General features: G+C 43.7%; 2 protein-coding genes and 1 long non-coding RNA gene across 4 annotated transcripts in view; 2 read left to right on the forward strand and 1 right to left on the reverse strand.

Annotated features, from left to right (window-relative positions):
- The window catches only part of rnaset2 (ribonuclease T2), a 45,099-nt gene that overhangs the window by 14,251 nt on the left and 5,059 nt on the right, over positions 1 to 25,789 (forward strand). The window lies entirely within an intron of this gene.
- myom2b (myomesin 2b) lies at positions 1,111 to 23,882 on the reverse strand. Its single transcript, XM_029144064.3, has 39 exons — positions 23,736 to 23,882; positions 22,356 to 22,459; positions 20,799 to 20,856; positions 20,442 to 20,596; positions 20,245 to 20,331; positions 18,821 to 18,909; positions 18,654 to 18,704; positions 18,416 to 18,580; positions 18,043 to 18,204; positions 17,691 to 17,832; positions 17,213 to 17,412; positions 16,849 to 16,902; positions 16,640 to 16,767; positions 16,102 to 16,285; positions 15,839 to 16,013; positions 15,628 to 15,749; positions 15,360 to 15,547; positions 15,109 to 15,235; positions 14,836 to 15,014; positions 14,045 to 14,159; positions 13,667 to 13,829; positions 13,450 to 13,556; positions 11,940 to 11,984; positions 11,386 to 11,522; positions 11,090 to 11,234; positions 10,598 to 10,660; positions 10,169 to 10,236; positions 9,726 to 9,839; positions 9,493 to 9,580; positions 8,907 to 8,945; positions 7,944 to 8,049; positions 7,150 to 7,216; positions 6,788 to 6,884; positions 6,270 to 6,306; positions 4,756 to 4,778; positions 4,595 to 4,650; positions 4,419 to 4,508; positions 2,964 to 3,089; positions 1,111 to 1,656 (listed from the first exon to the last, which is right to left on the reverse strand). Exons 2-39 carry the CDS (start codon positions 22,436 to 22,438, stop codon positions 1,456 to 1,458), a joined length of 4,236 nt encoding a protein of 1,411 aa, XP_028999897.1. The 5' UTR covers positions 22,439 to 22,459; positions 23,736 to 23,882; the 3' UTR covers positions 1,111 to 1,455.
- Positions 13,715 to 14,817, forward strand: LOC129603908 (uncharacterized). Its single transcript, XR_008694254.1, has 2 exons — positions 13,715 to 13,844; positions 13,977 to 14,817. It is a non-coding gene; the product is annotated as an uncharacterized LOC129603908 (long non-coding RNA).

A 25,789-nucleotide genomic window follows, 5' to 3' on the forward strand; every position in this document is an offset into this window, starting at 1 on the left:
GCATCACATGGTCCTCATTCAGCTTTCACCACATTTTGTCTCAATCCGTTCCTGCGCTCTTCACACTTATCTACACAATGATGCCATTTCTTCATGTACAAGAAGTTAGCAGCAGCACAGATGCACACCCTGCTCCACACAGGCAGCAGCCCTCCCACTGTCGCTCGTAGCTTTTCATTGGATCACCTCATTCTCAACCTGCTCAGGAGCACGACGAGGCTTGTCTCATAAGGCCGGAGGAGACACATCAGCAGCAAAAGCAGCCTCACACTTCACTTTATCTCCTCCAGTCTCTCCAGATCCCTCGCTCCTGAAATCTGTTTCTTGTCTGGATCCGTCTCTGACAGGATGAATAGACAGGCTCAGCAATGTAGCGTTTCTTTTTTTTTTTTTATTAGCAACAGCAAACGCAGAAACAGTGGATTTACCTTCCTCCGCTGCGTCCTCTCCTCTCACCAGCTTTAATGAACCACAGATCTCATCTGCTCTGCCACCACTACCATCTGCACTTGGACACGAGTCCTGAGCGCCTTCCTGCCATGTGCTGTACCTGTTTCTGCTTTTGGCTGATGACCAGTACTGTACATAATTGATATTTTGCTGTGAGGCAGTATATTTATAGATTTTCCCAAAACGTATTTGCGTACAGTGAGAGTCAGTATTAAGCAGAGTATGAGTGTGTGGATTCAGTGTCAGATGATCGCCAGCATGTTCAGTGTCTCATGGTGCTGTTAAGTAGGATGGTGCAAACTATATATTTGCAGCAGCCGACAGCATAGACAGCGTAGCAGCGCCATGACGTGTTTAATTTCTCTGTTTGGAAGGTTAGTGTTACAGTTAGTTAGTTAGTGTTTGTTGGATGTGGAAGTGACTGGTAGCTGTGATGCTAAATTAAGGCCACAACTGGGCTCCAGCCTGCCTCCATAGTGAAGGAGGGAGAGGCGCTCTGTGGAGGGTTTCAAGTCACGGACCAGGACAGCGATGAGCGCACATCATGAGTGTTGCTTTTATTTGATCCATATGTGGCTTGTAGCAGTGAGTTAACGCTAACCAGAGCACATTGTTTGGCTTCACTCAAGTGTTACAACATATAAAAACACTTTTCATTCGTTTATTTGAATTTCAGCTTTATTCAAGTTTCAACTTAGTTATTTTCAATTAAAATCATCTCTAATTTAGTCATGTTCTGATAAGCACTTATGTTTATTAGTTTTAGGTTTTTTTTTTTTCATTTTCATACAGTTGTCGTGCTGTCAGTTAATTTTTTTAAACATTATTTCAGCTACTGTATCAGGGTTTTCTTGACTCTTCCACTTAAGGCCAAGTGCAGTAGCTCCATTTCATTTAATGATTTCAATATTTCTCCAGATACATAATCTTATTAAAAGCCTGGGTGGTCTACATGTGCACCAGTGTGTGAATTGGTTTCCTCCTCCTATGTGATGCTCATGCTTTCTACTTCCTCCGACTAGGAGTTGGGCTCTTTATGCCTCTTCCCAGTGGGGTCTTGGGAGGGGCGGGGCTGGGAGCTGGGCTGGGAGCAGGCTGGGTCTTGGGCTGAGGGAGCTCGATGGGGAGTTTTGGAGGGATGATTGTTTTTGGAGTCAAAGTTGGTTTTGCCTCAGGGATTTTCTCTCCGTGGCGGTAAACACTCACCTGAAGAAGCAGACAGAGACGTGAATTTTATTATGGAAACATTCCCTATGCAGGCATTTAACTTGGAGTGTGTGTGTGTGTGTGTGTGTGTGTGTGTGTGTGTGTGTGTGTGTGTGTGTGTGTGTGTGTGTGTGTGTGTGTGTGTGTGTGTGTGTGTGTGTGTGTGTGTGTGTGTGTGTGTGTGTGCGCGCACAGTATACAGTTGCTACCTACAGTAATTAGGGTGCAGTCACATAGAAACCAGCCTTGGTGGGCTTGCGAATGCGCAGTAATTTGCATTCAGCAGCCACTGTGTCTTGAATACTTATAAATGACTGTACATCAATCCTTGACATCTGTCTAGAAACTGTTTCAAACTGTGAAAGATCCAACAAAATCCCAACCCATTACCACAAATTTATAGCAAGATATAGATGGAGCTAAAAAGTACAAAAGCATTTCTAAAGCTTTGAGTGGTCCCAGGAGCCCAGCACCAGGGACAAGGAGACTGCTCAGAATGGAGAGGATGAATGCATCCATACACACAGAGAAAACCTACACCACAGTTTTCCCCCTGAGACCCAGATGACAGTTCACCTTCCAGCACAACAATGACCCAAAGCACAAAGGCACAGCACGGCAGCAGTAACTTTAGGTCCGGTCTCTGACTGTTTGAGTGGCCCAGTCAAAGCTCAGACTGAAACCCCCAAAGAACATCTTTGGAGAGACCTCAGGATAGCAGGTCAGACACTTCCCATCTAATCTCACCGAGCTTGACAAGATGCAGCGGAATGAACTGCCCGAATCCACGCGTGCAAAGCTTAAGACGTACTCTGAAAGACTCTGACGCTGTCAATGCAGCCGTAAGACTGAATTAAAGGAAAGGGGTTAAGGCTGTCCCTTCGAACCAGTGGGAGGTTTCAGTTGTTTCTGCTTGGCTAGTGAGTTTCAGAGCTTTCTCATTTATTCTAATTTCATAATGACGACTACCTGAAGCGTTGAGCGCGCGGTGGATGAAGCAGCCCAGTGGAGCAGGGAGGCTGGGTGCAGCAGAGCGCATTCATTTCTGCTGTGAAGCCATTAAATGCCACAGTAAAATGCACTTTTAAGTGATGTACTGTAGTGTTACAAGTGGTACACCTTGAATTGTGCAGCCTTTAAACACACTGCTTTGGCTCTTTTTCATATTGAAGAAAGCTCAAATGTCCGCTCGGTTAAAAGTTCCCCATGTTTCATGTGACTCCAAACAGAGCTCACTATGGAACTATGGAACGAGGAGGTTTGTGCCACAAACGCGGCCATTTGTTGCACACAGCAGTGACACTCACCACTATATCCACAGACTCCCCTCCGTATTTGTTCTGGACGATCATGGTGTATCTGCCAGAATCCTCCATGGAAACGCCTTTAATCGTCAGACTGGCAAACTTGCCCTGGTCCAGGGAGACCACGTACTGAAATATAGAATCAGATATTAACAGTGAAAAGGGCAGCGCAGGGATTTTAGCACGACTTAGTTTTGAAATCGGTGTCACTTAGTTTTATTTTGAAATGCGTGTTCTGTATTTATCACTCTGAGCAGTCGCGTGGGCTCTGATTAACACATCCCTTTAGCAGCAGGCGCTGGGCTTGGTGGACACAAGAGCTACAATACTGTAACGCGTTACCATATATTCTCTGATGGGCCTGTTAGTGCAATCAAAACATCTATTTCTTTGTGTCTGCTGACATTAGCTGCGAGACAGACGACTGCTTTAGACTCCTCACTTCACCGGGCCTCCATGCGTTTGTGCAGCACGGATGGAGAGGACCCAAAGAAGGCGAACAGCTGGACGAAGCCGGACTGAAAGGCCCCGGCCGGCCGCCAGCTCACACCGACGACCGCCGCGCTGATGTGACACCGCTGACCAGGGCACCAGTGTGCAGCCCTCAGTCACAACATGATGGAATTGGAACAAAAACCAACCGAGGTGAAGCACGTGTGTTGTTGACTTTCTTCACACGCCAGAGAAAAGACGAACTACTCCAGACGGTGGAAGTGGTGCTGGTGAGAGTGAAGTGCTTTGACCCCTCGTGCTACAGTATCAACATAAGTGCCTTGAAATCTCCCATGAATCTTAATAACCGGTGTATTTCACTGCAGCGTTTATAGAATGTGCACATTTAGTTTCTGTTGAATCCTGTGCGTGGTTTTCATTCAGGGAAGACGCCTTCCTGATGTTTGTCAGCCACGTGGATGTTATGTCATATTATTAGCAGGTCAGGGAATGAAAAAGATCTCAGCAGGGTGATCAGTGTTTTAGTAAACTTTGACTTGTGAAAATACAATTACAAACAACATTAGGACAAAATACTGAGTATTTTCATAATTTTTCAATAATCAAACCGTCAAAGCTTTTATTTTTGACAGTGCAGGTTTTGCTCTTTTCTCGCAAAATCCAAACAGGAGTAACGCGACAGAACGTAGCAGACGCAGCCAGTGTGGAAATTCCATAGAATCTCTAGACAAGTTAATAGAAACATGCGAGTGCAATAGTGTTTGATTAATAAGGTAATTAATCATGAGGAAGGAAGGAGGGGTTGGGTTTGTGAAGAGGTTAAACAGCAGCAGCAGCGTGTGACAGGTGGGAACCAAAGAAAGGAGCGAGGCCTCTTTTGAAGTGCTGACAGTATTTTAATTTCCTTCTCCCAATTACGAGCACGCTCCAGTGACTGTTAAAGCAGGTTTTAAAATAGATTTCCATCCCTGTCCTGGCTCTCAGCAGCAGCCACACAGCATTTACCTGATCGTCGGGTTCGACCTCCGTGCTGTTCTTCAGCCATGACACCTGAGGCTTGGGATCCCCACACACTGTACACGTTAAGCTCAGGGTCTGTAGGAAGCAGAACCATCCGATGGATCAGACTAATGCCCACTGTACTGGTCCCCAGAGACTAAAGCCCCACCCATCACAATCACCTTCTTCTCCATGATGGTGACCACATCAGGCAGTCCTCCCACAACCTTGCCGCGATCTGAAACGCCACAGTTGTTCCTCATTGACAGCACACACAGCAGCTTTATTCTTTAAGGCTGGTAACTTTTATGGATGAAAGTAAGGGAAGAGAGGATGAACTCACTCTTTTCAGCGTAGGCTTCAGCCCTGAAACACAGCAAAATGTGAGACGTTTGCTTCTACTGTTCCCTATAACTAATACCAGATGCCTTTTGAGAAGCAAAACAAGTCAGAGATCATAAACCTCAGCTCCCAACAGATGATACTGTCGCACTTCTAGGACCGTTATGTAACACAGACATAGGAAACCAACTAGAAGAGCTGAGAAACAGCTCTTCTTACAGCTCTAACCTGTAATGATGAGCTGATTTAGTAGTTCCTCACCCCCAGGTTTGGTCATGGACTTAATCAACTCACTAACCACACACATCTATCGCATTTCTAGATTACAAAAAGCAGTCAGATTTTTCTTTAATTCACGCTGGGTCTTTAAGAATCTTTTGCTGGGGAAGATGATATTGCTTTGTAAAGTCCGGATGAGGGCTGTCTGAGCAGCGTGGCAGGACCAGAGGTCAGCCACAGGGCCAGATGGCTGGGGGGACGCTGCTCTGCCTGTGGCATGTTGATGCTCAATCAAAAGGGCAACAGGGTGTCGCTTGTACCAGCGTGTTTGCAAAACCTTGTGCTTAAATGTCTCTCTTTGAATGTTAATTAGAAAAGGGATTTGGACTGCATCCACTCTGCATGCAGCATTTTGTGTTTGGAGGTTCTAATGATTTTTCTAAAAGAAAGAAAGTTCAGTAGGTAGGTTTGTTGTTTGCTGAGTTGGTCTTAGATCATGAAGGATTTGTCTTTTGAGCCTTATTCTTAATATATACTATATTTTACTGCTGTCTGTTTTTGATTGATTTTTAGCTTTAGTTCATCAGTTTACTACAAACAGATCAGCTGTACATATTCAGCCTCTATTCAAAATACACCAAACCTAATTTAGCTGAGCCGAAGCGTTTCAACAAATATTTCAGAAGATGCAGGTCAGTGCACAAATGTGCATATGAATAAATATGCTGTGAACTCGTCACTGCAGGCACGCTCCGAGCTCAGCACAGGTTAGTGTTTGCTCGAATAGTCCAGAGGTGAGTGTGCTGAACGTGGACGGTGTTTGCAGTGGTCTAGTGGGCTGATTAAAACTCTGTTTATCTTCTGGATCGATGGGCTTATTGGATGAGGAGCTACAGTACATGTGTGCTGCGGTCAGTGAAGTAACCAGGCTCGCCACAGGTTGTTGTCATAGCGATGAAGAAAAAGTTTCACTTCTTGCAGATGTTATTTGAAATATTGAACTCAAAGCCCTGTTTGAAGAAGAACAAACCTCAGTCTCTATCATATTTACAGAATGGCAAACATTGCGCTTTTTTTAATTTCTGAAACTAGAATGAGGATGAGCAATGTGATGTTCAGTATATGAAATGTATCCTGGGAACTCATTACTGTGCACTACCAGATGTCAAACTTGCAGTGATCAGGCAATGTGAGCTCAAATGTGCGAGGAACAGAGATTCATCGTTAGCAGAGGTGGTTCATAAAATATACACACAAAGGAGCAAGTATATGAACAGATTGTGTTCGCAGTCTTACTTGAGTTTCTGGAACTCGGCGAAGGCCTTGTCATACACTGCAAAAGACAAAAACACCTTTTCATGGCTACTGTTGACATTAATTGTCTTGTTACTTTATTTCAGAGCGATGCTCCACCAGAAATTCACAGTGCTGGGTAAAAAAAGGCAGAAGTGCATGTTTAAAGCGTTCAAAGTGGTCATATAAAAATCCTCCTTAATCAGAAGTTGAGGAGGTTTTAACGTGCACTGAACCTGTTACATTGTACTCTAAACATCTTGGAACGTGCCTGTTTGTTCGTTTTGCAGCCGCATGAACTGCTCACAGTTTTGCCTCTTTGTGAGCGACCGCAAAACTTTTAAACAGCCACTTTTCAAGTTGAGGATCACTCCAAGGCCTTAAACTACAGAGTGAAGCTTAGCGCGCCGTAAAAACAAGGCATTGCTTTCGTCTCAGCCACTTTTTTTACTGTATTATCAATAAAAAGAGCGAGCGGCTCAGTAAAAGAACAACCAGGAGGAGGAGGAGAAGTTACTGACCATCACCGCTGAGGTCCAGCGTGCGTTTATGTGAGGTTTCAGGGTCGGTGATTACGATGGAGTAACTTCCTTTGTCCTTCTCCACTGGTTCGATCACCTGTGAATCAAGCAATTAGGCTGTCATCATTTCCCTAATTAGCATCCAGCCGACATCACTCAGCTTTATTTCTCCACTCTAATAAGACAACAAAACAGTTTTGAAAACTTGTGTTCATTAGCTGCTCTGCATTTGCTACTACAAAGACTGAGGACTGCACCACAGTTGAGTAACTGAGCCCTTGCCCGGGGTGTCAGAGAATGACCCATGTATAATCCACCTAAGTAGCATATACTGTTCAGCATCATAGGGGAGACCATAATACCTCCATTGTTGCCATAGCAGGGGTTCCTCCAATCACAATCTTGTCACTGTGGGAGAGTTTAGTCTCACTGAGGAGGAGAGAGGAGGTTACTGTCATTGTGTGTGTGTGTGTGTTTGTATGTGAGTGGGTGAAGCCTGTTTCAGAGGTAATGGAAAATCATGTTTACATGCTTGCCTAATGTTACGCCTAGGGATACCAATTTCTCTCTCATGCTATCTGTCGCTCTCACACACACTCAGAGAAAGGATGGGGAGGAGGGGGGTTAAAAATCTAATCTCCATATTTTTTTTGCTTCTTTGAGTAACTGAATAATAGAAAAGCCTCCACTACCCCATAATCATTCTCCTCTGCTATTTTTCTTCATTTTTCCCGTGTTGTCTGTCTCGCCACGCTCCCGCGCTTTATTTTGCCTTCCCTCCACAGTTTTTAATCTTCAGGCTAAGTCAGAGTGTTTTTACACTAAGTGCAGAAACATTTCACCTCTTAAGGAGAGATGATAAGGTGTGATTTTTGGCACAAAACATAGCAATTTTGCCGCAATAACCACCATAATGAAAATACTTGCCAGCAGCCATCACAGGTTTTATTATGTGGGTTATTGTTTTCAGCTACTTCTTGCAATTTAATGCAGGAGAAAATCCAAAGTGTGTGTTTGTGGTTATTTTTTCAAAAAGTTATTTTCTACGACTAAATGTTTCGGGAGTTCGCTTGGTGCTGTGTTCTTAGTGGCAGACTCTATAATTACTAAAAGCAGTTATTAGTGTAATGTAGAAGTGTAAGGTGTCGTTTCTTACCCGTGGTACCAGCTGATGTTCATCTCTGAGGTGTAATACTTCATGTGACACTGCAGCTGAATACCTGTTGCTGTGCAGTTGATCACCAGCTGTGCTGCACTGGCCCCTGGAGAAGGTGAGCAAGGGGAGGCGTGTGTCAGACGTGTGTGCACACATGGCATCCTATTGATGCACATGCTGTCTCCTCTGCTGAGCTGCAGGATGTCCTGACCTCAACCGAGGCTCCATTTGCGGCATCCATTGTGCGGCTTTTGTAGAGTTACCTTATCTGGGCTTGAGAGCAAAATTGCACTAATGAAGCGGGGCACACGTTTAGGAGCGCAGACAGTCGGAGCCCTCACAGGTCTTATTACCTTTTTTGAGCTATTTTAGAGTTTTGTACCTCACTCTTTCGACGGAGGGCTTTGCTGCCTGCACATTACAAGTGTACAACTGTGTCATCCACCTGGTCACATCACCATGGTTTCCCATTATCACAGTAATGAACCCTCTTCTCCTCTGCACCACTGCTGTAACAGTTGCTGCAGAGCTGTCAAGTGACTGTCTCTTAAAATAGGAGTGCGATGCTCCTCCACACTGTCACTGTGACAGCGCAGCGGAATTTTAAAGTGATTTCACCACATGATGGCACGATGGCCAAATGCTTCCAGCATGACAACCTCTGTCACACGCTGATAAGTGTGTGCATGTAGCAGTGGGACTTCAGAACACAAATGCATGAGCCTGGTGATGGATCTGCTAAATCTCTTATCACTGGGGTGTGATTGTGCCGAGTTAAATTTAAATCGTTTTTCACTTTCTTCTTTCAGCGGGCGGTGGCTGATATTGATATTTAGTTTAGTTTTTAATAGAGGCATATGTTATGTTAGTGACAGTCTGTGTGTGTGTGTGTGTGTGTGTGTGTGTGTGTGTGTGTGTGTGTGTGTGTGCGTGTGCGTGTGCGTGTGTCAGGCAGATACATACCAGCTATCTGACTGATCTTGTTTATGGCATCGTCAAAAACTACAAGAGACACAGAGAAACAAGGGGTCAAGAATAGAGCAGAGATGGAAGGTCAGCCCTCTGCTGGCTGCATTTGAGACTCCGAAATGAGTTATTATAAGGAGGATTGAAGAAGCATGAGGATTGCTATCTGCTAATCTCTTATCAAGCTCTGATTATTATTGGTTTCTAACCCAGATGCTTTAAGGCTGCACAACAGATTAAGTTTCTTTTAAACCTTTAGTGGAAAATTAAAGGTTTTCTCAGGAGTAGATTTGATCAGGTGAGTAAGCTGTCATACAGCTACAGCTATTTTTATAGAGTGTTTAGAAACAACGCTGCCGCTGGAGGGTTTGTTAAAAATTCATTAGTTTGACACAGGATGTAAATTCAAATCAGATTTTGCTGTCTTCCACTTTTTAATGAGCATCAGGTTCTTCTTCAGTTCATGTATAGGTTACTTTCCTACAGATTATTATTCAAATGCTTTAAGTTACACAGCCAACTGAGCAGTTAGTGAATGATCTCCTCAATTTAAGATGTGAGGTGAATTATACGCGGTGTTTACCTTTTCCAGAGATGTCAATTTGGCTCATATCTTTTCCTCTGTCGTCACTGATCGTCGCCTTATAAATTCCTGACGTCTTCAGTGAAAACTGGAAACAGACGGTTGTGCAACACAGATTTGTAAGACTTAGGAATCTGAACTGTGTGACAGAGCAGCATATTGCACTAATACATGATTATAGTACAAACACCAAGAATCACTACAAAAAACAAATATACAGAGATTGAGATTACCTGTTTAATTGGAAGTTTGCACACTCCTGATCCAAGGTCAGGCTTCACATCAGGGATGATCTCTGTGTCCTCTCTGTACCAGTGGAATTGTGATTCCTTCTTCAAGTTAGCAACCTGTCATTTAAAACAAACGTCAAACCTTTGTATACTTGCATTTTCTGGACTCTTCTGAATGCATTTGTTTGTGGTAAACTGGCAGAGTATACAGATAGCAACCCCAGACACAAGGGCAGAACTCTAATTTTAAAATTGTCTTAATTATATACTTCCTGCTACCAAAGCCAAGACACACCCCCTGACAGTATAATTCTAGTTATTTTCATTGTGCACCTTATTACACAGCATTGTGGTCCCACAGAATGCCTCATCAACTGTCCACGCGCCAGCTTCTCTTTTGTTTACAGTGCAAATATTCGATCATTATTGAGTTTGGCTGTGTTTACCTTGCAGATCAGAGTGACAGAACAGTCGTCTCCAATGTGAAGTGACAGGAACTCACTGAAGTGGGGACCTGCAGTGTGATAGAAGCCCAGAGAAGGGACAGGAGCTTAAAACAAATTACTTATGGACCTTGACTGCATGTGTTCTAATAATTGTCTTGCATTGAGCTAAGCTTTTTTTTTTGATACACCACCGTGGGATATTTAACGTGTTGCTACAGTTTTGTGACTTCCTGAATCCAAACTTGCTGTAGCAGGTGGTGAGCCATTTGAAACGGATCCATTTCTAGTTTTTAGCATCCAGCTCCCAGTTCCTTCCAAGTGCTGCCAGTGTTCTTCTTTCCAGTATCCTCCCTGATTAGATTAGTTGTTTCCCAGGCAACATCACAGTGTTCTGGCTAAGTGAAGTGGATGATGTTTTGTGTGTCTTACCCTCCTTGACTCTGATGTACTCTCTCCTCTGGTACTCGGCCTCAGCCAGCGCTTCCTTGAAAGCTGTATGGACACACAGATGCACATTAATGGGGCAGGCGCTGTCTGTACAGTAGATGCTACAGGATCATGAGCGCCTTGATCAGAATCTGAAACACGCGTTCTTTACTCTTTTACCCTTACTGCTTTAAACCCCACTTTACCTTTATCAAGAATATACATAATAGATTATGAATAATAAATGCAGTCCATAATGTTCCAAGGATGTAGTAAGCCTGCTCACGCACATATGCATAATTTACTGCGCTCATTCTGGCTTGCCAGTATATGTACTATACTGCAGCCGCTATGGAATGATGGAAAGAATGATTTGTGTTTCGTTTTTATTCTTGTCTCAGTTGCAGGTTACCAATAATTCATCGGGCTGTAGACGGTATTCCGTTTAAGCGGGACAGTGCAGGGTTTGATTGATTTAGAGAGCGCAGACGTTACCCTTTCCAATCAGAACCAGCGAGCTCTGTCCCTTTCCGCCTCCGTCTGTGATCTGGCAGGTAAACGTCCCCTCGTTCTCCTCTGTGAAATGGTCCATGATGAACTCAATGATGCCCGTCGAGACGTCATGACCCATCTTGTTGGGCTGCAGAAAAGTGGAATTGTCGTCATACACTTGGTGGAAAACCGCAATTGTGGCTTTATTGTTGAATGGCCAAGAGGCGAGCAGACAAATCACTACAGTTTTTTTCCTCCCCATCAACAGCATCCATTTTTAAAACTACAGTGTAGCTTACATCAGCTCCAGACAGTTCCTTGTTGTTTGCGAAGAATTTGTAGGTGACTTTGGGGGAAATCTCTTCAGCCTGAAGCCAGAACCTCATTCTGCCTCTCTCCAAAATCTTGTAAGCCAGCTCTGACTTGAGAGGGATGACTGGAAGGGGAAGGCGACAGAAGAACGGAAGGTTAAAGGTGTGGAGACATTATAGCACATATTTACTAATAACTTAACATTTTGTTAGTAACAAGAGAGGAGAGATGAGACGAGGAGGCACAGGAAGGGAAGAGGTGAGCAGTGGTTAGGCAGGTGATGCAAAGGCAGGTAAGACTTTTTTTTTATGTGGGATCAAATAAAAAGAGAAATCTGCTCCAAAAAGAAGAAAGAAATGTGAAAATGTTCAAAGCAAGTCAGAACAAAGCAACATGAGGGCATGAAAGGTAGAAATGGAGAAACGGGGAGACCCAGTGAGGCAGATTAAAGAAGCAGTGGAGAAAAAGGCCAGAGAGGAGAGATTAAAAGGGACAAAGAGAGAGATTATGAGAGATTGAGGAGTCAGCCAGAGGTACCTACTTGGGTGTCTGATATCATAGCTGAGCGCCAGCAGTTTTGTCAACTCTGAAACACAAAAGGACAAGTTGCACATTTCATTTGGCTAGGACCACGGGTTCATGCTGAGCACATTTCAGTCTGGGGTGGCCGCTGTTATTGTCCTGCTGCCTGCTTCATCGTGCTTGGCCTCGTGGTGGTAGGACGGTGATGGTCTGGGGAGGCCGCAAAAGCCTCCTCTGGGATCAAATCCCCAGCTTGATTTTTGTACCTACTGGAACTTGTTCAGACTGACCCCATACTAATCCTGACCTCCTGTAGGTTCTGTTCAGCCCACATGAGACATTCTGTGTCGCCTAGTACCACTGCAGACTGTTCCAGGTCCTGTGAGGATTTTCCCACAGGACACCAATTAGAATTACAAATACCTCAGACTATGCTCTGGAAAAAGAACTCCTCAGCCATGCAGAAGAAGGCTCAGAGCAGGATGTACTTCCTGAGGAGGCTCGGGTCCTTGAATGTCTGCAGCATCATGCTGAGGATGTTCTAGTAGTCGGTGGCCAATGTAGTGTTATACGATGTGGTGCTGGCTGGACAGAGGAGCACCTTCAGCCACAGGCTGATCAGTATTAGGTGCTCCACAGAACGCCACTGGAGATCCTTCCTACCGGTGCCATCAGCCTGTACAACTCTTCCCCCCTCTGAGGGTCGATCTTCATCTGTGTACTGTAGTACATACATATGTCTATAAAAGGTAATTTAATGTGAATGTGTGTGTGTATGAGTTCTATCTGGGTATATGTGTATACATACTATATGTATGTGTGTTTGTGTGTGTATATATTACCTGTCTGTCTTCATAATACTTTTTTACTATTTTTAATTTCCCTTCTATGTGTGAAAGCAATCATAAGTGGCAAAGCAATTTCCCTCTAGGATTGATAAAGTTTTTTTAATCTTAAATTAAATCCAAAGAGCTGCTCTGATACTCTGATGGTCAGAGAGGGTATTTGCAGTAAGACATAGGTTGTGATATAGGTGAAGAAAATGAAAACGCCTCTTTTACAAGTTCACAGCGTATTAGGACTTAAAATACTGCAGGTCGAACAGGAAGTAATCAGCGCAAGGCATGCTGAGAAACATATTAAAGCCTTGCAGTGTGGTGGTGCAACAGCAGGAAAAATATTGTGACAGAAAGGTCTTTGCCACGAGGACGTGGTTTTGTCACTCTGCCCCAAGCCTGGAGAAATAATATGAGCAACGTGCCGGCTATTCATCAGATGCGGAATGAAATTGTTAGCCAGGTGCTGGTCTGACGGTTTGTACGCGTGGCCTCTGCTTTCATCCTGGCTCGGTCCGGCACTGCCTCTGTTCTCCAGGAAACAGTGTGGAAGTGGCTTAACGTTTGCTGGGTTTATATGCAGTAACTGGAGTTTGAACTTTATCAATGAATGTACTATATATTTAAGTATTAATTAGCTTGGGGTGGGGTTTGAGTGGGTGGGTGTAGCAGCAGAGCCACGCTCGTTCCTACCTTCAGCAGAGATGGTATAGCTGGATGAGACTCCTTGTGTGTTGGTAACGGACACAGAGTAGGTGCCAAAGTCCTCTTGAGCTGCGTTCTGGAAGACCAGCTTAGAACTACAGAGCAGGACAAACAGACAGGTGTGGCAAAAATGAACAGTAGTAGTAACAGTAGGATTTCAGAACACAGGTTGTGCACACAGATGTGCCAGGTAGGTGTGTCTCACTGGTTGCCTTCAGTCTTGACCACAACTCCTTTGGAGAAGTCTGTGATTTCTTTATAATCTTTCTTCCAGATGAACTGGGAGCCCTGGTTTATTTGGCAGGACTCAAATGACAGAACAATGTCACCTGACTTTGCATCCACCTCACAGGACACTTCATGGGAACCTTTAACACACAAAGGTGATTTTTAAGCTTCTGCACATTTCATCTGCAAAAATACTGAAAAAGAAAGCAGATAGTTTTGTCTTTCAGTGATTTGTCATCATAAGGTTTTATCTACTTATAATTAAATGTAATCTTGCTGCAACACAGAAAATCAATGCTGAGATTCATAAACTTGGACATGCATCATGCGTTTTCTGCCTGTGATGGGACGTTACCTTCTAGAGACTTGGCGGTTACGGGGTCAGAGGTCATGGAGGCCATGCCCACTCCTGCAGCATTGACTGCACGCACTCTGAATGTGTAGGTAGCGCCCACCTCCAGACCCGTTACCTAGGAAACAAGTTTGTCACATGACGTGAGCTACTGTATGAACCCACTGTACGTGTATGGTGACAGTGATGCCAGTAACAGGAACTGACAATCAGTGCTGGATTCCCACAACGTAAGACGTTGTATGTAAATAACATTTCTGAAGGCGATTTATTTCAGAGTTAACGTTAAAAAAATGCAAAAATGTTTTGCATTCAATCCTGCTGTTCGTAAAAAATATAGTTTTGATAGTGTGTGACTCATTTATAAGAAAGAGCTATTTAGTTTATTAATAAAGTGTACTTTTACTTTTTGAGTTTTAGGTACAACTGAAACTTTTGTGTAAAAGTGCAGGACTAAATAGGTTCATGTGCTTTCCACTCAGCTTTGTCTGTATTTACCCAGTAGTTGTTTACATTATCCTCTAGATGGCAGTGTTGCACAGTTTGTTGTTCTGTGTATGGATGCGTCAGAGAGGCAAACAAAGGACCGCACATGCAGGATCAAGACCACAATGTGTCTTATTTTTAAAGATAATATTTTACATGTGCAGCCACATACTGAATTACAGTAACATTTACATATGACCATTTTTTAATTTCAGCTTACGCCCTGTTCATTTATTGGTGAATATATTTTCACAGTAATCCAATGCTTGAATATGGCCTGTTGTTCCAAGGGTCCATGGATGCCTCACCTTGAGGAAGCGGTGACTGACGGCCGTGTTGTTGGCTGTGGTCCAGTCAGAAGTGCCCTTCTTAGCGTATTCTACATGATATCCAGTGATCGGCCCAGAGCCGGTATAGACAGGCTTCTTCCACTCAAGTACCACAGAACTGTCTCTCACTTCACACACTGTCAGGTCATAGGCAGGACCTAAAAACACCAGGAAGGTAATTATGATCGTCATCCCTCCCTCCTGTGATTCGTTATTTTGCGTCAGGTTTCCAGAAGAATTATAATTACTAACCAGGCTCTGGCATATTCCAGGCCTCACACGTGAAATCATCTGAATGTGTGGAAGCTGGCCCCAGGCCAGCCAGGTTGGCTGCATATACCTGGAACTGATAGACTGCTCCCTCTGTCAAACCCTCCACCTGTCAATAAAATGTTAAGACGGCTTTTATCAAACCACAAAAACCACAAGGACAGGAAGATAAAGAAGGTATGATAAGAATGCAGAGTGATCGTTTCAGTTTGTTGGCGCAGACTTGACTGTACCTTGTAAAGTCTTTCAGAGAGTGGTGGGATATTAACCTCCCTCCACATGGACGTGCCGCTGCGTCTTTTGTCCACATAATAGTCCTTGATGGTGGCTCCACCAGAGTTGACGGGCTTCTTCCAGTTCAAAACCATTGAATGGCCGTCACAGTGCAGCAGAGCGATGTCATACGGAGCAGAGGGGTTGGCTAAAAGAAGTGATCGTGGTTCAGCATTTGTTGGGGGAGTAACCGTTCATTTTAATAACCAACAATGAGCCAATACTGACTGAGGGCTGCTTTGACGGTCAGAGGTGCCGACTCCTGAGATTCGTCACTAAGACCCAGTTCGTTGATGGCCTGTACGCGGAACACGTAGGTTTCCCCTGTGGTCAGACCACTAACCACAAACCTGATGCAAACGGAAAAGCAATTGAAAACTGAACATAGATTCTGTGTTTTATACGAGTATAAATAGATAAAAGTTTAATTTCTGCCTACCTGGTGTTCTTACGAGGCTTGTGATTGGCTGAGGTCCAGTCTTTGGAGCCTTTCACACACTGGTCGATGTAGTAGCCGATCAGATTGTTGGGTTCCTTGGGCGGGGCCCACTGGATGAGGACAGACGTGTCGGTTTCTCTCGTGGAAATGACCTGACCAGGAGCGGATGGAACACCTGAAGACGGCAGCAAAAGGAAGGAGTCACTCCAAAACGCTGAGGTTTTGCTTTAAGCGAGAGGAAAACCAAACGGGCAGAAACAAACCTTTGAGTTGTGGAGTTTCGATAGTTCCTGTGGGCTCTGATGGCTCACTGGTTCCGTAGATATTGGCAGACAAAACACGGAACCTGTATTCTTTGCCCTCCGCCAGGTCGAAGACGGCGTAACGCGGGGATCGAATGGGGACCTGAGTGTTGACGCGCTGCCACGCACCGCTGCCAGCCATGCTCTGAGGAGACAGAAGCTTGTTGGCTTCATATGGACTCTGTAACATGATGTGCAGTGTTAAGCTGCTTAGATGGTTCTGCCCATCGTCTACACTACAAAAGATAATGGTGTTTATAACTGAACAATAGGTTGGATTGAGTTTCTGTACTTTAGCCCAGGTTCTTCAAGGTGGAAGGCAACATGTTGCTCCGCCAGATACATGTACAGGCACAAGTCAAAGTGGGATTCACAGTAAAACCACTGTCTTATTCCTTTAAGATGCGTTGTGATCTTTAGTGAGACATCCTCTAGATTTCTCGAGAGACGGGAGTCGTGGACGTGCTCCAGAAACCCAAACTGCTGTTGGTTTTGTTACCTTTTCGATGTAGTACCACATGGGAGCCGTGCTGGAGTATGCCGGCGCTTTCCAGCTGAGGACAACATATGTTCTGTCTACTTCTGAGGCGTGAAGTCCTGACGGAGCACCTGGGGGCTTTCCTTCAGCTGCACAGAAAGGCTCACTTTAATTATACAAAGTCTTTTCTAAAGACGATAAACAGATGTGCGTTTGGCTGAAAAACCAACCTTCCACCTCATCGTGGTACGACACAACATCCAGTCTTCCTCCTAGTTTCTTGGCTACAGGAGAATAAAAGAGTGTCATCGGTCTGCTTCAGGATGAAGTCCCTTTAGTCTGAGTGTTGACAGAAATCTAGTAGATCTGGTCTAAACAGCACACTGGCATTCTAATTATACACTACGTTAATAAACCAAAAGTCCAAGACTTATTCCCACCTTCACTAACCCAAAGAGTTTATAGCACTAATGCAGAATTATTAAGGTCCACTAAGTCTGTGGTACTGTGTGAATGTTTAACATTATACGTACTGTACAGTAGCTGTTTCCTAATTGAATTAGCACAGGCCACTGTCAGTAACATTTAACTCACCATGAAGCCTCTCAAACTCGGTGGGGTCCAGGGCGGCGATGGGATCAGACATGCGTGATGGTTTGCTGATTCCGCGGGCGTTGACGGCTCTGACTCTGAAGTAGTAGGAGTGGCCTTCAAACAGCCCAGCCACTGGGTATTTACAGATCTTTATGGGGTGGTCGTTGCACTGGGTCCAGTTTTCAGTGCCAACCTCACATCTGAAACGGAAACAGGGGAGAGAAGTGGAGATCAGAGATAACTGTAGTTATGTCACCATGTAATAGCGTTTGTGTTTGATGTAGTGAACTTTAACCTGCGAATAGGTTTTCTCCTTTTTATAAAAGATGAAGAAAAGTCGTTTTTATTATAAACTGTTGTAGCCAGGTGAATATTTCGATGAACTGGGGTTTTTCCATGCATATTTATGAATTATGAAACCTTAACCAACATACAGACACTAGTTTCTCTTTATGATGTTAATATGAATAACTCCTACTTGTCCACAAAGTATCCCAGGATTGGACCCTCTGTGGTGGTGTTCGGAGGCTTCCACGACACAATGACGTAATCTCTATTGGCATCGTGGATCTTGATGTCCATAGGAGCTCCGGGTGCACTAGGGACTGGGGGGGGCCCATCTACACAGGAAGTGACGGGTTGAATTACCATGAAGAATATAATAGAATGAGTCAGATGGGTTCCATTATTGTAGCAGTGTGTTTCATATTTACTATGTCACATCTCATCAAAGTGAGAACACATGAGAATTAATAATTATACTCCAGTATTAGCGTGTTCCTTCCTCTGTACATTTCCGATTTAAAGTAATCTGCTTCGAACGTTCTCACCTTCGACAGAGACGAATGCGCTGTGTTCAGCGGTGCCTCCTTTCGTGACCATGCGCAGTGTGTAGAGGCCTTCGTCCTCTTTGTAGAGGTTTGGAAGAGTCAAGGTGGTGACTCCTCTGCCAGTCTCAATCTTGACCCATTTGGAGTCAAACAGGCGAGTCTCTATAGAAAAAGAAGGAAACGAGTCCATTCTTTTCTAAATTTGCTTAAGCAATCTAATTCATAAATGTGAATTTGAAAGGTTATTTAATTATATATCTAAAATAGAAGCTGTAACAATTTTGGATATGCCTCTGGTCGTGTGAGTTAATAATGTAAGAAAGAAAGTACAAACTATAACTGACTGTCATTAGCGCTGCTCTGTATTAATTACCATCTCTGTACCACTGTGCTTCAGGCTGCAGGTTGGCCAGGTTGGGATTCAGGATCATACTAGCAGACAGGGTTGCAGATCCTCCTTCAGAAGCAAACACGGGACCAAACTTCTCCACAAACGTTATGTTGATTTTAGTGTAGTCGATCTTGGGAAGCATGGCAGCTAAAAGACAGAGACAGGGAATGTTTCTGGACACACGCAGACACAGCTGAATGGAGCCGGAGGTGATGCTCACCTGTGAAAGGCAGCCAAGCATAGGGACAAGTCTCATCCTCCTGCCTGAACCCTGCATCATTGAAAAACAAGCGTGTTTCGGTCAATCATTATTAGCAGCGTCCAGTAACAATAAAGGCTGAAGAACCGGTGCACAGGCAGGAAGCTGGTGTCCAGTCGTCAACTTACTCTTGACAACAATGGACGCCTGAGTCGAGACCTGTCCGTGGATGTTACCAGCCACTGCAGTGTACTGAGCTGTGTCATCAGTTGAGCATCTATGGAAACAACAAAGGTGCATCCATGATCCAGCTGAACTGAAGCCAGTGTGCAGTGGGGTTTTGCACTAATGCACCAAATGAGCACAGCCACCAAGTATCACATATCTCTTACTCTCCAGCACCGTGTGGCTGGTTTAAGCCAGAGCTACAGTAGATTACAGTAGGTAGAGCCTGTACACGACCTGACAGTGGATATATTGTATTTCTGTACACAGGGAAACTGAGGTAATCTGGTCTTTCTGAGCAAGAGGAATTAAGAGGCAGATACTGTACATTTCTGCAAAAATGTAACTACACCTGTGGGAAACAGTGGAGGCCATGTGGAGACTGCATCAGCTATGTTCCATATGCAGTTTGCATTTAACACCAGCCTCCTTTTACACCTGTATCATGTAACATAGACCTGTTGTGCCAACACAGGCAGACTAGGCTGATGTAGTCATGAGAGGATGACGTTATCGGTGGGAGTGACTATAGCCAGTTGTGGCAGGGAGCTGGAGGGGAAGCACTTATTTCATTTTAATCATATTTAATCAAAATATCATATGGACAATGTGTAGATGTCACCGGTGAAACTTAGTGTGTTTATAGGACAATATGAAGCAGTGATCACAGGACTGAACTGGCTCTGCATTTTCTGTCTCTGGTGTGATTTTGTTAATAAAACTATCACAAGTTCTAGTTGAAATGGGCTTTATCCTGTTCCATGGTCCGTTTAACAGAGCAGACCTTTGCAATCGTGTCATGGAGCTGTAATCCTTTAATGTAGAAATCGGGCTTAAACGGTACGTCCAGGCCTAGAGGTGACTGGATCCAGGGACGGGGTGGTGAGTGGAGGAATCCTGGAGGATCATGTAGCACTTACATCAGCATGTGAACAGCTGAGCTTCTTGAGACTAGAGGGAGGGCGCCTTATACTCTGTCCCATATACAGAGTGCAGCCACACACTTAATCAGACCACTCTGACGCTATTAACGTCCAGGGGCAGATGTAGGAAAGCTACGCAATGCAGCATGAAGTGTGCGGGTGGGATGAATGGCTCCCAGTAAATAACAGCCTCTGTAGTAGTGGGGCATGGTGGTAATTGCACCCCCCCCCTTGTCCCCTGTAGATCTACTCATCCATCTGTCAGTACTTACTGGCACCATCACTGGTCTATTGAGCCCAAATGTGAATCATGTTCCCAGAAAGCATCTATGTCCATAATGGTAAATTATTGTAGTATAGTTGACAGGCACTCAAGTGTGTTACACATAAATAAAGGATTCTGACTTTGGCTCCTCTGATGTAAAACCTTGTTATTAGTTGATCTGTGTTTGAACTTACTCTACCTTGGAATCTCCAGAGAATGGATTCCACCTTTGGATTTTATCATACACCTTCCAGAGGACATGTCCATGATCACACCGTCTTTAAACCTACAATAGCATCAAATCATGGTGAACGGATTTCATGTCACGTAATAAGACCAAGAATATCAGTATTGTGAGTTATTCTGAGATTCAGTTGAGCAAAGATTCCTACTCGCCATTTGACAACAGGCATGGGGAAGCCCTCCACGGTGCAGAACAGCTGGACGGGAGTGTTCTCAAACACAGTGTGGGACCTGAGTCTGACCAGGAACTTTGGTCCTCGCATCATCGGCTCCTCGTGCACATATTTGTCCAACCTCTTAGCCTTTATCTAGAAAAGTAAAGCGAGAACAAATACTATTAAAGACAACAGTTACAGCTCACGTCCTTCTCCCTAAAGGCAGTGGCTTGGTTACTATGACAGTATTATCAACACTTTTCGTATCGTCATAAACAAAATACAAGGTCAACTACAGCGAATGATGGTTTCCTTCAAATGTCTATAAACTGGAAATAATTAAAAGGATTCTTACCACTTCTTGGATTTGAACCTGGGTTTTGTGCTCATATCTTTCCTCCCCCGCCTCAGTGCTAAATGCAAACAATTTAAAAAATTTAGACCACATCAGATTGTAAATTAAACTTAAAAAATATCGAATGTAAATACTATTTATTTAAGATTATTTTGGAACCTTCCAGGTCAAATGGTTGTGTGTGCGTGGTGTGGTTATCAAACACATCCTGTTTGTCATTGTTTATTTTCGATCTCATAACTATGTCAAAGTTGCTTAATGGGGAGAAATAAAAGCTAAATTATTAGTGTTTAGTTGTGTGAGCCAAGATAAGGTCAAACTCTGTCCTGCCCATTGTTCTCTGCAGTAAAAGTGTCCTGATATTATCCGTTGGTCCTTTCTGGCACATGGGCTGATGTATTCCAGCGTTGCATCCAAGTGGAACTACCACAACTTTTAGAGGTCGTCTGTCTGTAGGTGTAGAATTAGAATTTAATTATTCATTTTATTCTCCTTATGAATGCAGGAGGCTTTTCAGTGCCGCTACCAGGGTTCTGCATCTTTTGTTAAAGAGACTGTAGTTGGAACAGGGACCTCTTCTTTGTATGTCTGTCTCTCTCTCTCTCTTTTGTATTTTACTGTCATTAATCATTACTTCTTCCATTTTTTGTCCATTTTACAATGCATTATTATGTGTGACACCGCTGTGTCACAGTAAAATATAGGAGGCAAGGAATTAGAAGACAATTTTGTGTCCATGATGTGAAATTAGGTACACGATACTACTGAAGATCCAGTACGTGGGACACTGTGGCTCAGCTGATGTGTGGCCTGGTGCTTGACAGCAGGACGTTGTCGGTACTGTAAGAGAAACACAGCCAGTGTGTGTCTTTCACCGCTGAAGTCCATTAAAGATCCAGGCCAGCGGTCATTCCACCACTGCCAACAGAAGATAGATGGGAATGTCCAGCAGGCCAGAAAGTGGAGAACATCCTCAGGCTTGGCAAAGGCAGATGGAGGAGTTAATGAGGTGATTCAAGCAGACAGGGAGACAGTGAAGCCCAATGAACAGCAGATTTGGTGACACTTGGATGCCAGTTTGGGATATGAAGAACATTAGCAAAGATTGGTTCCTGTGTGTCTCTACTGTAAGTCAGAAGCCATGCAATGGACACACGAGCACAAGTTTGAGACAGATGTGCGATTGTTAAGTTACAGTAAGTTGTCCAAACCCAGTGCTCAGAATATCTCTTGGTACAGTACATATGAAATTACACACACAAACATACATACACAACATACATTCAAAACATACAGATTTTCACTATGTTGAGCTGAAAAACTCCTGCAGCTGCTTTTTACAGTAAGTCAAAAACTTAATACAACATCAGTAAATCACCTTTATTAACCCAGTTCAGCACTGTCGGATGTGGCTTCATATATAACGAGCTCAAGGATGCTTTAGTCCTGATGTAAGCTTACCGTTAATGTAACTAGTGTAGCTTAGTCTGGTGTTGTTAGGCTCGTACGGCGTCACCATGTTAGTACGACTGCTCCATGAGCGGCGTCTTCATTTACCTGCTGTATTCTTTAACCACATATTTGGTGTCTTTGTGATGGAATTCGTGGTTGTAATTCCCACGTCGGATCCACACTGACATGGTGACAACGTAGACGGGCACCTGTTGGACCAACAACACACACACGTTTGGGACCGCTAACAACACGCTATCTTTTTCTTGTATTACTCATAATTTCAGTCTCACAGCAGCTCCTACAGCAGCACACCACCATTAATGAGTACATGTAAACTGCTGTTAAATCCGTAATCAGTAGCTATAAAGCCTGATCCACACAGAGCAACAGCAACATGTCCTACAGGCATAACTCTGTCTTGCATCATTCACGGACAGTGCAACAAAAACCCCTGACATCACCGTTTGTCATCAGAGACCAGAAATGAGGTCTGATGAAATATGAAGCCGTGTCCCTGCTCAGCCTTACACTGAAACCTAGTGAGATAAAGATATTCCAGCTAACACAGTAGCTGCTCATCAGCATGTGTACTTACTTCTGCTATGATGAAAATGTCTAATAAACAGTCAGAGCTTATAGTAGATGACACTTTATTCTCTTAAGTAGGTTAAATGTGTTTGTAGTTGAGTGGATGGCACCTAATTGATTACAGAAACAGAAATTTATCCAGCACAGGAACATGCAGTCCCTCCAAACAAAACAAGAAACCTCCCACTCAGCTGCCCTGCCGGCAGGTCAAGTTCTGGCCCCAGAAGTCGTACGCGCCAGTCGGTGTCCTCTGCTGCCAATACTGTAACAGCACAAATTCCTGCCAGATGACACCTGAGTCTCTGCGTCTGTAACAGGAAACCTCTGAAATTGGCGACCATAACTGTACAAACCTCCTGCAAATCCTGCAACTCGATCATAAACAGTCGCACCACAGACGAACTATTTACCACTACTTGATCTACTGTACTTTAAATAATCAATTTTAATCGTTGATTAAATCTACCTCAGTGCAGTTTTTAAAGGATTTTTTTAAACAAAGTCAACAAAATAAAAGTCCTAGAGTCACGCATGGCTACCAAAATAAAGGTCAGAGGCCATTTTAACCAATTAGTGTTTCTGATCAAAACAAACAGTTCTGGCATCCTTCTCTTTTGTCTCAGACAAGGAAACAATGCCAGCATTGTCAGAGGACTAACTATTCTACTCCGTATAAAGCGTAGCACATCCTTCACAAACTATTCCATCATTCATCACTTTGAGTAGATTCGGCTCCAGTTAGGGGCCACACAACATTTCCTCATCGTGCCCTAATCAGCTGCGTATATCTGCATCACACCCGCTCCCCTTAGATTTAAAACAAGTACCAAAGGAAGACCTGAGGCTGCAGAGAGGATGGCAACAGAAAATAGAATGAAAAATGGATTTTCCTACCTCTTGAGATTAACTTTGCAGTGACTTCGGTTGTCAGCCTGAATCCACAGGGAGACAGCCCAAACCAAGTACCAGGCCAACAAATCCACCACCCGTCACCGACCGACCCCCACCTGCCTCTCCTCGAGGCCTTAAAAGGAAAGAGAGCTGCCTATATATAACCAGTATCCTTCAAGACTCAGGGCCACTGGAACCAGTGAATTATTTGATCAGCAGACTTTACCCATTAGAATTTTATTGGAGGCGTTTGATCCAGACAATGCAGAGCATCTGACCATAGGAAATGGGAGAAGGGCCTCACATTTTTGAGCTCTGCAGTATATGCAGCGATATAGTGAGCTGCTCAAGTGCCATTTTCCCAGTGGGCTGTTGACGTTGGCATTTAAGTCCATCTGCCCTTTAGACAGCACTGAGACCTGCCTTTAAGATCTCTCTTCATCTGAAGTCAGAAACCTCCTGAGACAGTCACAGACTGAACTTCAGCCAAGGCCTATTTATAAAACTAGCTACAGTTACAGCTAGACTATTCCTGACATGGTGGAGGAGCTGTGAAACACATTTTACATCTGAGGCAAAATCATGTGACGAGAAACCATGAAGATACGTTTGAGAAAAAAGAAGAGAGAGAGAGACAGAGAGAAAGGGGGTGGGAGATTTGGGAGGGGGTGTAATGTGTGAGCGATGCTGACAGACAGAAGGGTGTCAAGCAGAGCAAGTGTCAAAGGATTTCATTCAATCTGACATATGCAACTGAGACAAACTCAGGGTGGAGTTTTGGATGGATGGAACAAATACATGAACTGTACTTTGAAGTAAACATCAATGCTATTCTTTTCGTGGCAGTTGTCCAAAAAGTGTGCAGCTTCGTCACTGCAGTGTATTTTCTATTAGAAAATAGAGCCTCTTTATATGTGTGGTCAGGAATGTCTGGCCCATTTATCAAGATTTGCATGCAGACTGTTGCTTGCTGCCACTGAAAATTACGCATGTGACCATATAGGGACAGAAATGACATGCTGTCATGTAAATAAGAAGAACTCTAGGCTGTTAACTTGTTTGCTGAAATAACATTATATAGACCTGTTTAATAGGAAATGTCATGATCCCTGATACTACACTGCCCAGACCCTCCCTCCAACCATGAACCACGCCCCCTAATCTCAACCACGCCCCATGTTTAGCCACTCCCATTGCCTGATCTTCTCTTGTTTCCTATTACCAGTTCTCATCATCTAATCCAGTTCCTCCATTCCTTTACCTCATTCACTCTTCCTCCGCCAGTTCATCTGTTCTCCATGAGAAGTTTATGTTTCTAGTATTTTCTTTTCTTATTACCATTCTTGAGTTGATGTGTTTGCTTGCTTCCTGCTAGTTGTGTTCAATTTTTTAAGTTTATTAAGAATATTGCAAAACGGCAGTAAAATGTGCTTTTTTATAGTCTTGTTTTTCCCTTCCAGTTGAATTATATTGAATGACTATACAGTTGGAAAATTCCAAGCAAGACTTTTTGACATTACAGTCCCTGGAGACAGAGGAAGATGAATTAGTCCTTCATTCTGACTCCCTTGCTATGCTTAATTTTACACTTCAACCTATAATGACTCATTATTTAAAAGAACCCCCTCGGCACAGTCAGGCCTGTCCTATTAACTTTGAATTATGACTCGTTAGACCAAACTCTGTGATTCAGTTATATTTTGAAAAGAATATTCGAAATAATAACAATAATAATAATAATAAATTGTTCTCGTTTGTTCACCATTTACCCATCCTTTGCTATAAGAACTGAAGTTTATACAACTAAATCCGGCCCCTATAAACGTGCATGGGTGGCGTTTGTTTGTTAGTCTTACGTGTTCCGATGCGTCTCTCGGAGTCATGACGTCGATAAATTTTCTCCTAACGTGCTTTCATTAACATGACACACGTGTGACTGTAGGAAATATATCAAAAGCTACTGTTAAATGTGCGCCGTTCTGACAGGAACTAATCAGACCACTTAGTTTTAAACACGAGGGGAGCGGCTGCAGCTCCAGAAGCCGGTGTGTTCTGGT

This window comes from Betta splendens, chromosome 3, assembly GCF_900634795.4.
Source record: "Betta splendens chromosome 3, fBetSpl5.4, whole genome shotgun sequence".
Classification (NCBI taxonomy): domain Eukaryota; kingdom Metazoa; phylum Chordata; class Actinopteri; order Anabantiformes; family Osphronemidae; genus Betta; species Betta splendens.